General features: G+C 37.6%; 1 protein-coding gene across 5 annotated transcripts; it reads right to left on the bottom strand.

Annotated features, from left to right (window-relative positions):
• Window positions 1-1,470: 1,470 nt before the first annotated feature.
• Window positions 1,471-15,757, bottom strand: LOC123769968 (calcium release-activated calcium channel protein 1). 5 transcript variants are annotated; one of them, XM_045761490.2, is made up of 5 exons: window positions 15,619-15,755; window positions 10,491-10,716; window positions 6,848-6,976; window positions 5,891-6,162; window positions 1,471-5,119 (listed from the first exon to the last, which is right to left on the bottom strand). In XM_045761490.2, exons 2-5 carry the CDS (start codon window positions 10,641-10,643, stop codon window positions 4,807-4,809), a joined length of 867 nt encoding a protein of 288 aa, XP_045617446.1. In that variant the 5' UTR covers window positions 10,644-10,716; window positions 15,619-15,755; the 3' UTR covers window positions 1,471-4,806. The 5 variants fall into 5 exon arrangements, with proteins under 5 accessions (XP_045617446.1, XP_045617447.1, XP_069157172.1 ...); XM_045761491.2 differs by having other exon boundaries at window positions 15,623-15,755; XM_069301071.1 differs by lacking the exon at window positions 15,619-15,755 and adding an exon at window positions 15,562-15,581.
• Window positions 15,758-15,881: the final 124 nt, after the last annotated feature.

Genomic DNA, 15,881 nt, shown 5'->3' with positions numbered 1-15,881 from the left:
TCTTTTGACTTCCTAAGGTTTATAGTTGGCTATTTTACTGCATCTTCCACTAGTTGTGCAACTTTCAGTGACTGGTGGATCCTGTCCTAGGTCCTTCTCTTCAGCAGTGTGCTACATGATAATGTTGTTGATGTAATGGTTGTAATGTTCATTGTTATGCCTTACATTGCAAGGTCTTGAATTGTTCAATATTGAAAAGTATTAATTTGTCAGAATATTTGTGTGGAGTTCATGTTGATTCTTTTCGCTTTCTACTTTACCACAGCTCTTAGTGTCATCTGTAAATTTGATGTCGTGGTTTGTTATACTTTCATCTATGTCACTGATGTATATGACAAAAAAAGGTTGGCACCAAGATGGAATTTTGCATTACCCCTACTAATCAAATTTTTCCAGTCAAAATCCTTTCCAGTTAGAAAATAGTCATGCATGGTTCTAGACCCCAATGATCTTTAAACTAAGCAATTTACGTTTGTGGTGAGCCAGTTAAATTTGCACAGGGTTGTTATCCTCGGCAATAGGAATTAATATAATTTTAATTTGCCTATCATGCACTCTATATATAAACAGTATATAAACAAACACCCCCATACTCATCCTGTGAGTGGTAGTTTATTGTACACCCCATATTCATCCTGAGTGGTAGTTTATTGTACACCCCATACTCATCCTGTGAGTGGTAGTTTATTGTGCACCCCATACTCAGCCTGTGAGTGGTAGTTTATTGTACACCCCCATACTCATCCTGTGAGTGGTAGTTTATTGTGCACCCCATACTCAGCCTGTGAGTGGTAGTTTATTGTGCACCCCATACTCAGCCTGAGTGGTAGTTTATTATACACCCCATACTCATCCTGTGAGTGGTAGTTTATTGTGCACCCCATACTCAGCCTGTGAGTGGTAGTTTATTATACACCCCCATACTCAGCCTGTGAGTGGTAGTTTATTGTACACCCCATACTCATCCTGTGAGTGGTAGTTTATTGTGCACCCCATACTCAGCCTGTGAGTGGTAGTTTATTGTGCACCCCCATACTCAGCCTGTGAGCGGTAGTTTATTGTGCACCCCATACTCAGCCTGTGAGCGGTAGCTTATTGTACACCCCATACTCAGCCTGTGAGCGGTAGTTTATTGTACACCCCATACTCAGCCTGTGAGTGGTAGTTTATTGTACACCCCATACTCAGCCTGTGAGCGGTAGTTTATTGTGCACCCCCATACTCAGCCTGTGAGCGGTAGTTTATTGTACACCCCATACTCAGCCTGTGAGCAATAGTTTATTGTACACCCCATTGTTAGTAGTAGTTTATTGTACAATTATTTATAATCTACAAATATATTTTATCCTGCACCTTTGCAACATTCAATAATTCAAAATTAGATTATGTAATCTGGCAAACATTTTATCAACATAAATAGCAACCATACTAAAAAAAAATTATATATTTATCGAGGAGTTCAAAAAGATATTATAAAGACATCTGATTTTTATTTGTATAAAACAAGTCAATGTTTGCTTAAATATTTAAGTATTAACATACAATTGTTATCATATACATACAAAAATAATAAACAAAATATTAAGGCATTTGATAATCTTGTTTACAGTAAAATAAAAAAACATGTATAACAAAACTCTGATCATATAAATTTTATGTACTGCCAACACATAGGTAAGCACTACTGTTATCACACAGGGAGCTGTGTGATAGTATTTTAATACAGCTTCCTGTGTGATGAAGCCAGTCTCTGGAGCTGCCCTTGGCCAGTCTCTGGAGCTGCTCTAGAGCCAGTCTCTGGAGCTGCCCTCGACCAGTCTCTGGAGTTGGCCTCGACCAGTCTCTGGAACTGCCCTCGGCCAGTCTCTGGAGCTGCCCTTGGCCAGTCTCTGGAGCTGCCCTCGGCCAGTCTCTGGAGCTGCCCTAGGCCAGTCTCTGAACATGGCTCAATAAATGCTACAGTATATTAGGCAGAGATTCAGCAGTTATATATAAAATATATAATACTAGGGGTACCTTTCATTACCCAGAACTGTCTCCTATTTGTCCCTCCATCCATCCATCCACTACGCAAATATTCATCCATCTGTACATTCATCTATCCATCAACTGTCAGTTTCTGTCCCTCATAAAAAATATAGTTGTCTAATGTGTGGATGGTCACTAGTGAGAGAATGATGTGTTTTTATGCATACGGACAAATTATGGACAGCAGGAAATTTTTTAATTTTCCTGATATTAAGATTACTGTGAAACAAAATACTGTATTGTTTGATGATGCTTATTTTTTAAATATTTAGTTGTGTAGCCAGGAGGCAATGCCAAAAATCGTCATGGGGTCTGAGTGTGACCCCTCAGTGTGACAGTGTGAACAGTGTGACCCTGGCACACTGTTCCCTTTTGAATTTTGGCGACCCCGATCAGTCTATGTTCATCCCGGACCCCTGACCATTTCCTCTGCCAATTTGGGTGAGGCTAGCTCCAAGCATCTGGCCTCCATCTTTGAACACTCTTATAGTGTCTGTGTTTAATTACCTAGATCTTGAGATGATTTCGGGGGCTTTAGTGTCCCCGCGGCCCGGTCCTCGACCAGGCCTCCACCCCTAGGAAGCAGCTCGTGACAGCTGACTAACACCCAGGTACCTATTTTACAGCTAGGTAACAGGGGCATAGGGTGAAAGAAACATTGCCCATTGTTTCTCGCCGGCGCCCGGGATCGAACCGGGGACCACAGGATCACAAGTCCAGCGTGCTGTCCGCTCGGCCGACCGGCTCCCTAAGTGTAATACCAGAACTAACCAATCCATATAGGTAATTGTTAGTGAAGTGATTATGGTACAGTGTACACCAAGGGGGGGTAAGCCCTGCAAATGCAGATTTGAACCCTGGTCTATGTGTAAATTATATATATATATATATATATATATATATATATATATATGTCGTACCTAGTAGCCAGAACGCACTTCTCGGCCTACTATGCAAGGCCCGATTTGCCTAATAAGCCATGTTTTCCCGAATTAATATATTTTCTCTAATTTTTTTCTTATGAAATGGTAAAGCTACCCATTTTATATTGTATGAGGTCAATTTTTGTTTATTTAAGTTAAAATTAACGTAGATATATGACCGAACCTAACCAACCCTACCTAACCTAACCTAACCTATCTTTATAGGTTAGGTTAGGTAGCCGAAAAAGTTAGGTTAGGTAGGTTAGGTAGTTGAAAAACAATTAATTCATGAAAACTTGGCTTATTAGGCAAATCGGGCCTTGCATAGTAGGCTAAGAAGTGCTTTCTGGCTACTAGGTACGACATATATATATATATATATATATATATATATATATATATATATATATATATATATATATATATATATATATATATATATATATATATATACATACAATTAACAATCACGAAACACTGATCATTTGTATGCAGAAAATCCACAGAGAAATGGGAAAGGGAGATGAACGTTTCGGCCGATCAAAGCCGTTGTCAACACTAGAAACTCCAACGACTCTCCAGTTGGCGAGTCTCACCAGTCTGGTGTTGACAACGGCTTTGATCGGCAAAATGTTCATCTCCCTTTCCCATTTCTCTGGATTTTTTGCATATTTTATATATATTTTATATATATATATATATATATATATATATATATATATATATATATATATATATATATATATATATATATATATATATATATAAGCTAAGTATAAGGGAAGCCACACCTGCATATATTAACAGCCTTACCTTTGGGATATACACAAATATAAATGCATCATGTCATGAAGTTTTGTTATACTAATTCAATACATTAAAATCTACTTACATCAATGTAATATATATACAAATTTATATTATATAATATATATTGCAGTACCAAAAATCCCATATATAAAATCTTCGCAGAATTTTTTTTTCCATTAATTCTCACTAAAACTTGAGAATGTATAGCTCTTCACTTCAACTCTTTATAGCTCTTTAATGTATAGCTCTTTACATATTATATATGACTAATTTACTCCAGTTTTATGAACAGTTTAACATTCAAACTAGAAATAAAAATCAACTCTTAAGTACTGTACAATAAAGTGACTAATAAAAGAATTGCCTCCCACATCTATTCAATGATGCATCTTCCTTGCATGTAATGCTGAAGTTGCAAATCTATTCAATGATAAATTTTCCTTACATTTTGCATTTATTCACTGAAAAATCTTCCTTACACAAACCTGAAGTTATGCTTTGCAGTTATTCATTCATAAAGCTGAAATTCCTCATATATTCAATGATAAATATTCCTTACGTGTAAAGCTGAAATTCGACATCTATTCAATGATAAATCTTTCTTACATATAAAGCTATGTTTTTACTCTTGCATCCATAACGTGCAGCTTTCAGTATGTGCAACAATACTGACCGATTATTCAAGAAGTCAAATATCACACAACAATTTGCGAATAATCATAATATTAAGGTTAAATAATAGTGTATTCTGTAGCACACACTCTAACAGGGTAATGAAGGAAAATGGGCACAAAACATCAAAATGCAAATGATTGTTGAATTTCACAGGTCTTTATGTCATCCATTATATAATAACTTAAAATGCATCATTGTACTCTACTACAAACATCAACTGATGAAAATGTTATGACCGCATCCAATTTAACAACAATGTATGAAGGAGACTTAAAATCTAGATATCACATATACAGATTACCAAGAAACCAGTAGTGTTTACTTTCTCTCCTGGAAGCATTACAAGTTCAACCACTTGAAAGTAAGACAATCACACAATTTGAATAGAAGAATTTGCCCCATTATGTCGATTCTCATTTGTTCTCTGCTGCAATACCTCCAGTCCTGCTGCAATTTCCTGTAGATTCTTATCAGCACTTTCCACTTTGTGGGCAACTAACTTCCAGTAAAAATGGAGGGCAAACATCGTGAACAGGAGAACAGTCGGCACCAGCAACATCGTTGAGGCAACTGCAGCATTTCGCGAGTAATCCAGGAACTTAACCCAACTCAAAAGACCAATCTCGACAAGAAAGAGCAATATTCCCAAAACAGTTGAAAATGTCCAAGCTGCTTCAATGTACCTGTGGATATAACAAACTCATTTCAGCAATAAACACAATGACCCCATTTACATGGAATCATGTATTATAATGATCTACATACTCACACACTAGCATTCCGGGTACAATCTACAGGCAGTACAGAAACAGTTCAAAATTATTATGAAATAAAAAATCTGTATGAAAAATTAGGGCGATATTTGAATGACTCACTGGCATAACCACTAAAACCCGTTAAAACAAAACACAAAACACACCATATTCACGTGATGTAATAAAACTCTGCAAAACTAAAAAGACTAATCTACCTTTGTATTGGCCCAAAAAGGTGCACTATTTATCAGTATCTACCTAAAGCAAGCTTGAGCTGAAAGACATCTCCAACTGCGGCTGAAGGGACACCGACTATGTGCTGCCGCCTCTTTGATTCCTGACCAATCCATTAACATCTAGAGATGGCTATTAAAACCATGTGGCACAAAATGGTATTCAAACAGGAATAAAGAAAATACATATTGACCTAACTTACTAGTGCCACAATTTCCCTTTAAATCTTAATAGATACACCCCCAATGATTTATTGGTTAATGATGTTTATACTGTATGTTAGGCTATAGTCACATACCAGTAAACACAATCAACAAACAAAACTTGCAATCCATTCTGCAAGAATGAAAATAAGCAGTCACTAAATGGAAATTTTGCAATAGCTTGACAAAAAGTCAAAACATTAATGTCCCGTATCCCAATCAACTGTGAAATTGTTAAAATACAATAGTTCTGACAACTGACCTGTGCATTGTAATGTGCGGAGACTCGGATATATTGGTAGTGGAGCCATGCAGGCTGGCCATGGAATCGACGTGAGCCATATTGGCGACGGCCTCCACGTGGGGCAGTACACAGGTGGAGATCATGAGAGCCAGCAGGTGTACCGCCACCAGCAACGTTGTGCACACACTAAAGGCAATCAAAAGCCCATCAGGTACAGAACTACATCTACCAGAACTTGGCTTGGCAGAACCTTCACATTTAGTTGTCAGCTGAAGTTCCACCATGGCAACCTACACAAGACCAATATGAAAAGTCAGTAATTAGTACAGTATTAAACTTGTAAACATCAGAACATGTGTGGAATGTCTATTACCTATATGATGTAACCAATTTGTAGTTACAGAAAGAGACCTATACTTAAAATAAGTACCGACTGTATTTGTTTGATATTGTTTTTTTACTCAATTATTTCAGAAGTTTTAAGTTGTGGGTTTGTGACCTATAATATAAATGATTTAACCCATTACCTATATGTTCACATTTCAAGCATGGGTCCTCAAGATAAAAATTAAATATATCCTGTTTAAAGAAAAAATCATGATTTTTTAAATCAATCACTTTCCTTTCTTACAGCTAATTATGTGTTGGGCTGTAAGTGTAGTGCAGTAGTTAAAGTGCGGTTGGCTCGCAACCGATTGGACCAAAGTTCGGTTAGCATAGCTGGACACGCACATTTGGCCGTATTTCCTTGCATCTGATGTCTCTTCACCTAGCATTAATTAGGAATGCAGGACTTGGGCAACTGTTGAGAGTTACATCCTAGGGAAGGTCAGTAGCCTAGAACCTGAATAAGCATAGCGAGCTTCCTGTCACCAACAATGGGAAATAAAGAGCATTTACCAACCTGTTTTATCCTGCATAAAACAATCATGTGATAAGACAAACCTTAACTACTGTATTTAATTAACTAATTACCATTGCAAATCCAGAGAGAAGAGCAGATGTTCGACTTGAAGCCTTAAGTTTTGCACGGCTCAAGTGCAGCTGTCGTAGAGAGTACAACCCCATAGCATTGGTTGTCGATGGCACCAGGCGCATAGAAATCTAAGGAGTATTTAAACAACTTTTAAACCTTTATGTATTCAATAAAAAAAAACATTAACTATTATGAAACGCCTTTTTCTGGTCGGCCCCTCGGTGGCTTCCTGTTGCAAGTCGCCTGAACAGCTCCATACACGTCACATCAAGCCTTTATGAGTTATTAAAATCCTACTAGAGACCACTCAAAGAGGCAGAAAGTAGGGGATTCCAAATCACAAACAAAATAAGCGTGAGTTAGAGCGAAACAAAACCACCAACAGCAACATAAATGTGAACAACTCTGAAAAATAGGCACACAATAGCCATGTCGTTACCCCACTGATTAATCGCCCCTCCACTGCCAGGTGCCAGCCCCAGCAGCTCCCAATATGCTAGGGGTTATCCCATCCATCATTTGCCAACCAGCAACAACCAACTCGCCTGAAAAGGGGAGGGAGGGTCCAGGTAGCCATCGAGGAGACCCATCGGAAACAGGCATTTTATCTCCCCCCAGAGAAAAAAAGTGGTACTCGCCAGGGGAAAGGATCAAGGCACAAGCCAATGAATTCTAAAGAGGGAATCAGCATTGGGTAACCCTACCTAGCGCCATGCAAGCCTGGCACGGCCCCAGAACATTAATAAGATATCATGCTGCCAACACCCTGTTGGAACACCAAAACCCCAGAGCCTGAATATCAGCCCAAGGTATGTTAGAAAATACAGCGGATACTGGCATGAACTTCCAAATACCTTGGGCCCGAAGGGTAAACGAAATGCTGACCAATGACATTATGAATGACCTGAAACAAATGAGCCTTGGAATAAGGAGCCAAGGGCAACGGGTAAACAAACAATACGTCACCTGGAGCATACAGAGTGGTGGATAGATAATGGCAGACTGCTGCAACTGGGCACAACAATGAACCAAAACACCAGATGCACCAGGATTTACTTTTGATTCTCGACAGGACCCAGAATCCTACGAACCCTTACAACAGGGAACCACCGAGGAAGTCTTCCCAGAAAAATGTTGTTTCAATATTAAGGAATTTCCACTTATTTTAAATGTTAATGATCATTTGGAAACGATCTAAAGTACTTTTTTACAGGGTTAACTTACCACCACCTTGTGTTTAAAATTTTAAATCATTAATAAAAATTAGAAGCCTTACTATATAAGAAAACTTACCACAATAAAGAGAATGCAAAGCATGTACATTTACAGCAACAAATGTACAACATTAACAGTAAAAAGCTTTAAACATTTTATAAATAAAAAATTTTAAAAACAAATAAAAGACCATAAATGCAGCCAGAGAAAGTCATACTCCAGACAGAACAATATGCACTTGCAGAACAAGATGATAAAAATATGGTATATCTACAGTATGAGCAAAAATTGAAGCCGTACAATGGAATCAAACCCACATCCCTGAACTTCTCCGGTATGTACTTGTGAATGCAATCTTACTCAAGCATACAAGATAACATGGTAACTCAAACTGATCAGTATACCACATACACAAAACAAACTGTTGTCAACTGGACCCAAAGTAACTACAGTAACTACTTTTTAACCCACTTAAAAAAGCCAAAAATTCTAAACATCAATATGCACTTCTGAAAGCTATAAAATAGCCCTTTTAAGAAAACATTATTCTTTGAAAATTTATCTCAAAACTTTGAGTTAAAAGTACAAGGCCTGGCATATAGCTATGTGGTGATGTGCAAAGCTAATAGATCCTCAACATTCCTACAATGGAGAGCTGAACCATTTTTGGATTTTTTCTAACCTGCAGAACTTTTATCTTACTTGGAAAAATACACATCCTTCAACATGCATATCCCGTTTAACCCAACATCATCAGTATTGAAGCTGCTAGCTTCTATGATCACCGGCTCATCAAGGCACCTGACCACGGCTTGGGTCAACACTCGCCAGAGATCCAAACATTACAAAGCTGACAGCATTCTATAAAATGAAAAAGCCAACCAAAGGTACACGTCTTTAGTACACAAAGCACACCATTGCACTTTGTATTATCTTGGAACAGCACAAATTTAAAGAAAGTGAATTTGTTCCTATAAATGTATTGGGCAATAAAAGCATAATTCAAAGAGCACGAGGATGGAGTCACACATTTTGCACATAGTTTACCGAGTGCGTGTAAACACTTTGGTGCACGACATGTGTTGCAGCTCATGTTTTGTTAACACCACTTAAGCTCTTACCTTCTGTGTCTTGGTCTAGTTTAGCTTCATGCCAAAACACCAGTGTGTGATAAGGACTTGATACAAGCTTATTATTTTAAGAACACTTTTTTGAACATTTTTTTCCTCCCCCATCAAGAAATTACTCAAAACATTCTGCAACACTATGGGCTCACCATAGCCCATGCTACTTGGAACTTGTTCTGAGTAGCTGAATCTACAACAACAACAACTTTACTATGTTTTTAACTTGAATTATTTTTGCATTAGCCAATAATGCAAATGATGCAGAGAATGTAAAGCTTTCAAATGGTTGCTGGACTTCCTACAAGGAGATCTAGAAGGCAAAAGATGAATAGGATAGAACAATTAACTATACCGGCGATCTTAACAACTGCAATAACCATCTTTGCGGCTGAGGTCTCGCCACGTAATGTGACATTGCCAAGTGCATGCCAGTGATAAGTTGGCGGTGACTATGATGCTACTTCCAATTAACATTACTGTACCACCACAAAACAAAATCCGGACTTGACATACATGTCAACTCTAACACTGCTAATTAATTATACAGTAATTTTTATAGACCACAATGCATAATTGTCAGATGAAGAGGCAACTATAAATTTATCAGTACATAACGGGAAGAAAAACCTGGCATTAGTTCTTTACATAATTTTAGCCACTTTTGTTGCTCCTTGTATGCATTACAATGGACCTTTTAAAGAAATGGTCTGGATTAATGTCTCCCAATTTGCCGAATCTTTTGGGGGGTTCTCAACGAGATCAGCCATGTCATAGACGTGTTCCACACCCTAAACAATACTAGGGTCACAAAATGTCACAAATCACTGCAATCTCCTGCTATTAAGCCTATCATTTACTTTTAGTTGTGGCAATTACTTTGTTGTGTTCTTTAAGGGGACCAAGGTGAACATTTTCTTTAGAAATATATTTTCAGATTTGCCTTTCTTTGAAATGTAGCCTTAAACTATAAGCATGGTTATGGGTTTAAAACAAAAATATATAATATAGACTATTATATGTGTTACAATAGTGTTTAATTCAATATTTAAAAAGTTCTAAATGTAATCCAGAACTAAAAAATAATACTATAAAATACACTAACAAAACAATGAATTAAACAATGAAGTAAATAGTTCTAGCATTCGGTTAAAACTTAATATTTCTAATACAGTTGCTACAAAAGATAAACAAAACATGAGCACATACAAGACAATGAAGCTAATAAGGCAGTGTGCTGCAGTCAGTGGTATACATGGTTGTAATTACAGGACTGTACTGACTAGACCATTCTCCTACTAACCGCAGGCCCGTGCACCGCAGCAAGGCTTCCTATATCGGGGTAGTGTTGTGATGCCAAGGACCCACGGAAGGCCCTTGGGCGACCGTGGCCTTGAGGGGGAGGAGGAGATGGAGGGACCAATAGAGAAGATGGTCCAGCATCTGACCCATACATAGGCCCAACAACAAGGAGGAACTGATGGTGCTATTAACAAACAACACTGCAAGAGGACCTTGACCCCCTTCTCCTGTAAATGGGTTAGTAGCAAAATCAGGTTAATTACATGCAAGTTACACATCACCAACTAACATAACTTGCCTCAAAATAAGCTATATTTATTCCTCTAAATCAGTGGTTCCCAAACCAGGGGCCTTTTTCGATATGTTGGGGGCCGAAAGTTAAGGCAGTGTACATGGTATGATCCCAGAGGGGAGGGAGAAAATAACCAGCTAGTGGATACGTGGCTAAAAAAAAAAAATGGAAAACTGAGTGGGGGGGGGGGAGGGCCATTAATAAGGACGCTATGTGAAAAAGGGATAATGACTGCAGAGTTTGGGAACCACTGTTCTAAATGCATAACACAGTAAAATAAATTGCCTGGTAAGTAAAATAACATTAGGTACTGTACACGCTTAAAACATTGTTCATAGTGACACCTCTAAAATACAAACCTTTATGTAATGGATTACTCTAAACAGCGAACCAAATTATTCCCCAAACCAAACTTTTGGGGAGGGAAAACCATTCAGGTATGGGGAGAAGGGAACAATGAAATCTAGCTCAACTGTTCATAACATGGGATAATTTCCATCAAATATTTCTCTTATTTGCTACTCTTGCTATTCAGTTTGTAAACATTGAAAAATATATATTTTAGGTGACATTTATTCAAAGGAATCTAGACCTACTGTATTTACATTGTGTGAGCGAAATCAAACCTTTCGTTACTTGTGCATTTTCACTGGCTTTTCTTCAGATATATCATTTATTGTCTACATACTGGACGTGTTGTTGGCTCCGAGGATCAACATTCCTGTGGCCTGGTCTCAAACCTGGCTTCCTGGTCAACCAGTCTATCTTTACAATTTAAAGCCATAATGTATGGCAACAGTAGTATCGGTACATCAGAAAAGGTTAAGAAGAGTTTCCTTACCATGTATAAAAAGTAGAGCTTTTAAATGCAATTGTGACTGGGAAGAAAAGCAGCTGGGAAAGAGACTGCATTAGTACTAATGCCATTTCTGAAGAAAAATATCAAAAGGTAGCATATATAATGTGAACAAAATGGAAAGCAGTACTGATGGAGAGAAGAGCCATTAACCATGGGCATTGAGGAGTTCAAGACCAGTTCAGGGAGACTTCAAAAATTGAATATACTGTATCATATTTAAACAGACATGACATTTAACATACTTAACATACAGTAGTACTACAGTAACTGCATTTTTCTGCCTCCGAGTTATCAAATCCAGACCATGATAGAAAAAAATAATTTTTTTCCACTTTTTCTGTATAATTATTGATAATTGACATACAAAATTACTGATACAGTATATCTATTTTATGCAAGATTATACTGAAAGCACGTACCGTGTCCTTCGCTACAGATCTTGAAAATTTGGCGATAACAAGTGCAAACATGAAAACATTGTAGGCCTCTAGATCAGGTCTGGAACAACACGATTCAAGATTTTGGATGTGCCACCACTAGCAAGATATGCAAGAGCTTAAAAGATAGCTTATACCTACTGATCTCAAGCCTTTAGGGGTGGTCAATCATGAAATACAACATCCCCATACTTATCACTTTTTAATCCATTTACACTGAATGAAGTACAGTATTTTACTTGCTCCCCCGGCTTGTCAATTGCTCACCTAAGCATTTGGCAAACCATACAAGGTTTCAGTCAAGGTTACAACATATGCCAGCACATATTGGGATATGAACAATGTGGTGTACAGTACAATTAATAATATGAACTATCACTCTGGACTATTTATTGTTTAAGTTTTTTAATTTCCCAAAATTGCTATTTAAAATTTAATGAGTGTGGCGAGACAACTCTAAGACACTCATTGAAATTTTAAATAGCCACAGACAGCATGTTCATGCAAGAAACTGTTACAGTTGAACAGAAAATAATAGGCTGGAAAACAATTAGTCAAATAAGATATTAACACACAGTAAGAGTTATGTACTATTTGATTAATATTAACTGCTCCATTTCAAGTTGTAAAAGTTGCTAACCTGGGGTGTGTTCAAAGGAAATTTACTCCCAAAGTCCACACAATGCCTAAATTATGGGGACTACTTAAAAGCACTGTATTTCAAAATTTCACCGAGTGCACACAAGAAATGTGTAGTACGTCACAATCTACCTCTAATATTTAAAATAAATATTATTAAATATAATAAATTTTATTAATATTTAATAAAAATATTTGAGGGATTTGTTCCAAATCGACACACCAAATTATTTCCCTAGCAAAACCCAAGAAGAATGGAATGAATGTCTTAAATACAGTAATCCCAATGAAAAGAAGTGGTCCTATAAGTATAATTCTCTAAACATTATGGGCCCATGGCTTTTCAACATCCCATTTCAAGAAAGCATTATTAAAAAGATTAACCTTGTTCATGAAACTGGGCAAAGAAAACCACAGTAGGCCTACTGGCCCATATGAGGCAACTGCTGTATATATCACCCAAACTCATGTTGTCGATCATATTCTCCACTGGAAGGCCTGGTCATTATATCTTACAAAAACCAATACAAGATAAATTATGAAGGACTTGCAGATACCAAGTACAGTATAGCAATAACATAGCATTCAGTTCAAATTATATATTTTCACACGAGTAATAAACCTCTTCAGTAATTTGTGCCTTAAACAGCAATGATTAAGACTATATGATAATGCAAGACCAAACAGAAAAGTGGACAATATATACAGACAGCACTGCCCTATAAACTGGCTACTTAGGCTACCAATTGCAAAAATTATAATTATGTTGACCAAGACAATTATTAATTATATTAATTTTTAGTTTCAAACTTTATGTTCCTTGTACATAATCAGTCTTGTCAATATTGTTTGCCATACCATATAAGCAGTCATTAGAGTTGTTCTGAAATTACTTGTTGCCATATGTAGAATACATTAAATACTGGAATTATTCATTAACAAATCCTGTTATATCCATTATTAATCATTTAAAGTATGCTGGATTGATGTAGCTTTCAGGTTTTGGTGCACATCCTAATTTACCAGCATGACATACCACCCAAACAATAGTTAGGCAACATTCAACTGCTGGTTAGGCACAAGCATCTGCTACAAATTTCCATAAAACACTCCACCAGACCACTTTTTGTTAAGGAGAGAAAATTACAAACTCATGACTAAGCTTTATTACAAGTACTTTGAAAAGAACAGAAGAAAAAAAATCCATTTTACCTTTACATCCATTTTTTTTCATAGAATTTTTTTTATATTGATATATATAATGTTTGTATTGTACTGTGGTGAACTTAGGACCACTTCACTGGTCTTCCAAGCATATTATGTAAAGAGGAGAGAGTGTGAAGACTCGGCTGCTCTTCACCAAACAAGACAACCCAACAGCAGAATGCACTGGACTTAAAAATTATATAAGAAGTTATGTCATTGGTCAATCTATCATCTTAATATTGTCTATACAGTACATTTACAGTATCTGTAGATTCTCAGTACACTTATCCTACAAATCTGCTACAATCATACTTTTTCCTCGATAAACAGCACTAGCTTTATAAATAAATTGCAGATTAGCTTGGATGCAAAATGGTTTACAAAATTTAAGAAAAAGTACAGGTATGCCTAGTTACATTGGTTAAAGTGAGTTTTGGTGATAAATGGTGCCTCTACTAAGACCCATACACCTTTACTACATTATAAACAAGGCAGGAGCAAGAAGCTTATTCACTATGCTGCCAAATCAGTATACAGAATATTAGTTGCATTTGCTGGTCAACTCATTGAACATTTAGGACTTAATATATGAATAATTATTTTAGAATAAGATGATATTGCAACTGAGCTCCAAACTTTAATATTTAGTAAGAAAAAAAAAATACATAGGTATTATACTTAATCAGATTAGATAGTTATTTATCATTCACTTTGTCTACCTCTTTGGATAATCTACATACATACCATCAAATATATGTACATGCAATAAGTTGACTAGTAATTACTACAATACTGTGCACTAACTTGTCAATGATGAGCTGGCTGTATTCTGTAACCCTAATACAGACTAACCTAACAACACGCATGGCTTTGCCAAATTAGAAAATAAGCTGTCAAAATGCCTGTGTACAATTTGACCACGACTTTCAATGCGGCCTGATTTAGGTCTCGGCGACAGCCAAGACTGGGGTCTGGACGAGGGCTGGAGAGGACGGATCCCACGTTCCATCTGGATGTGGAGGGTGCCTGTGGCTCTTGCTCCACCCGGGCAGCTACCTTGTGCAGTGTGGGCGGCTGGTGTCTGTTAGGGGTCACCAAGTGTCGCCCAGTGTTCCACAACACTGGGCAATTTCGTTTGTGCCAATTTGCTTTTTATAGATTTCGGGACAGCTGTCGGTTTCCATACCAAGAACTGGATCAGCAAGGTACAAATGACTGTTTCTATCATTGCCCTTAACAAGATGGTTCAACAAAGCTTATTTTGTTGAACCAGGATGATACAAACCACATCATACACAACATGGTATACTAATGGATTTTAAACCCCACATAACTTTACCGTACCTAACACAAACTTGGAAAAAAAAACAAGACTAGCCTAAGGATATACAATATACAGTTTTTACACTCTTGGAACGAACGTAGCGGTAACGCCTCTGAACAATGGGGATATGTGTGTGTGTGAAAATTAGGATTAAGGACTTGCCCGATACATGCTAGTGGCTGTACAAGAATGCAAGAACTCTTGTGTATAAAAATAAATAAATAAATAAAATACGACAGCTAGGCCGCTGGGGGCCAGGCGACAGGAACTCACTACCACCTGTCACCAGCCATCACCAACCACCTCCTCAAACACCTCAGCGTTACGGCCGTCGTGTCCTGCCAAAGCTCACAAGATGACACTCCAACTCACCAACCTGGCCCGGCCCGAAGTGACCTTCCTCGAAGGTCTTTTTATCTGCCGCCGCTGTCACGGTCGACGACATGAACCAAAACAGACCAACCTAACCTGCTGTGACGTCAGGCACCAGCTGGCCAATCACTGAGCTTCAGGATGTAAGAGCTGCTCAGTCATTGGCTGAGCCTGCGAGAGGTTGGCCAATGGCGCCTCACCGTAGCAACAACCCTCGACAGATACCACTTATATTGACAGTGAAAATAACATCTGTACATTAC

The sequence above is a fragment of the Procambarus clarkii genome, chromosome 45 (genome assembly GCF_040958095.1).
Source record: "Procambarus clarkii isolate CNS0578487 chromosome 45, FALCON_Pclarkii_2.0, whole genome shotgun sequence".
NCBI classification, from domain to species: Eukaryota; Metazoa; Arthropoda; class Malacostraca; order Decapoda; family Cambaridae; genus Procambarus; species Procambarus clarkii.
Note: the sequence above shows the minus strand (reverse complement) of the source record. Positions and strands in the feature narration are given on the sequence as shown.

What these genes read in the sequence shown, in the direction of transcription:
- LOC123769968 (XM_045761490.2), bottom strand. Translation starts at nt 10,643, where the DNA reads ATGTATGGGTCAGATGCTGGACCATCTTCTCTATTGGTCCCTCCATCT. An exon ending in CTGCGGTGCACGGGCCTGCG is followed by an intron (nt 6,977 to 10,490) that starts GTTAGTAGGAGA and finishes AATACTCCTTAG; the next exon opens with ATTTCTATGCGCCTGGTGCC. An exon ending in CCGCACATTACAATGCACAG is followed by an intron (nt 5,120 to 5,890) that starts GTCAGTTGTCAG and finishes TTATATCCACAG; the next exon opens with GTACATTGAAGCAGCTTGGA.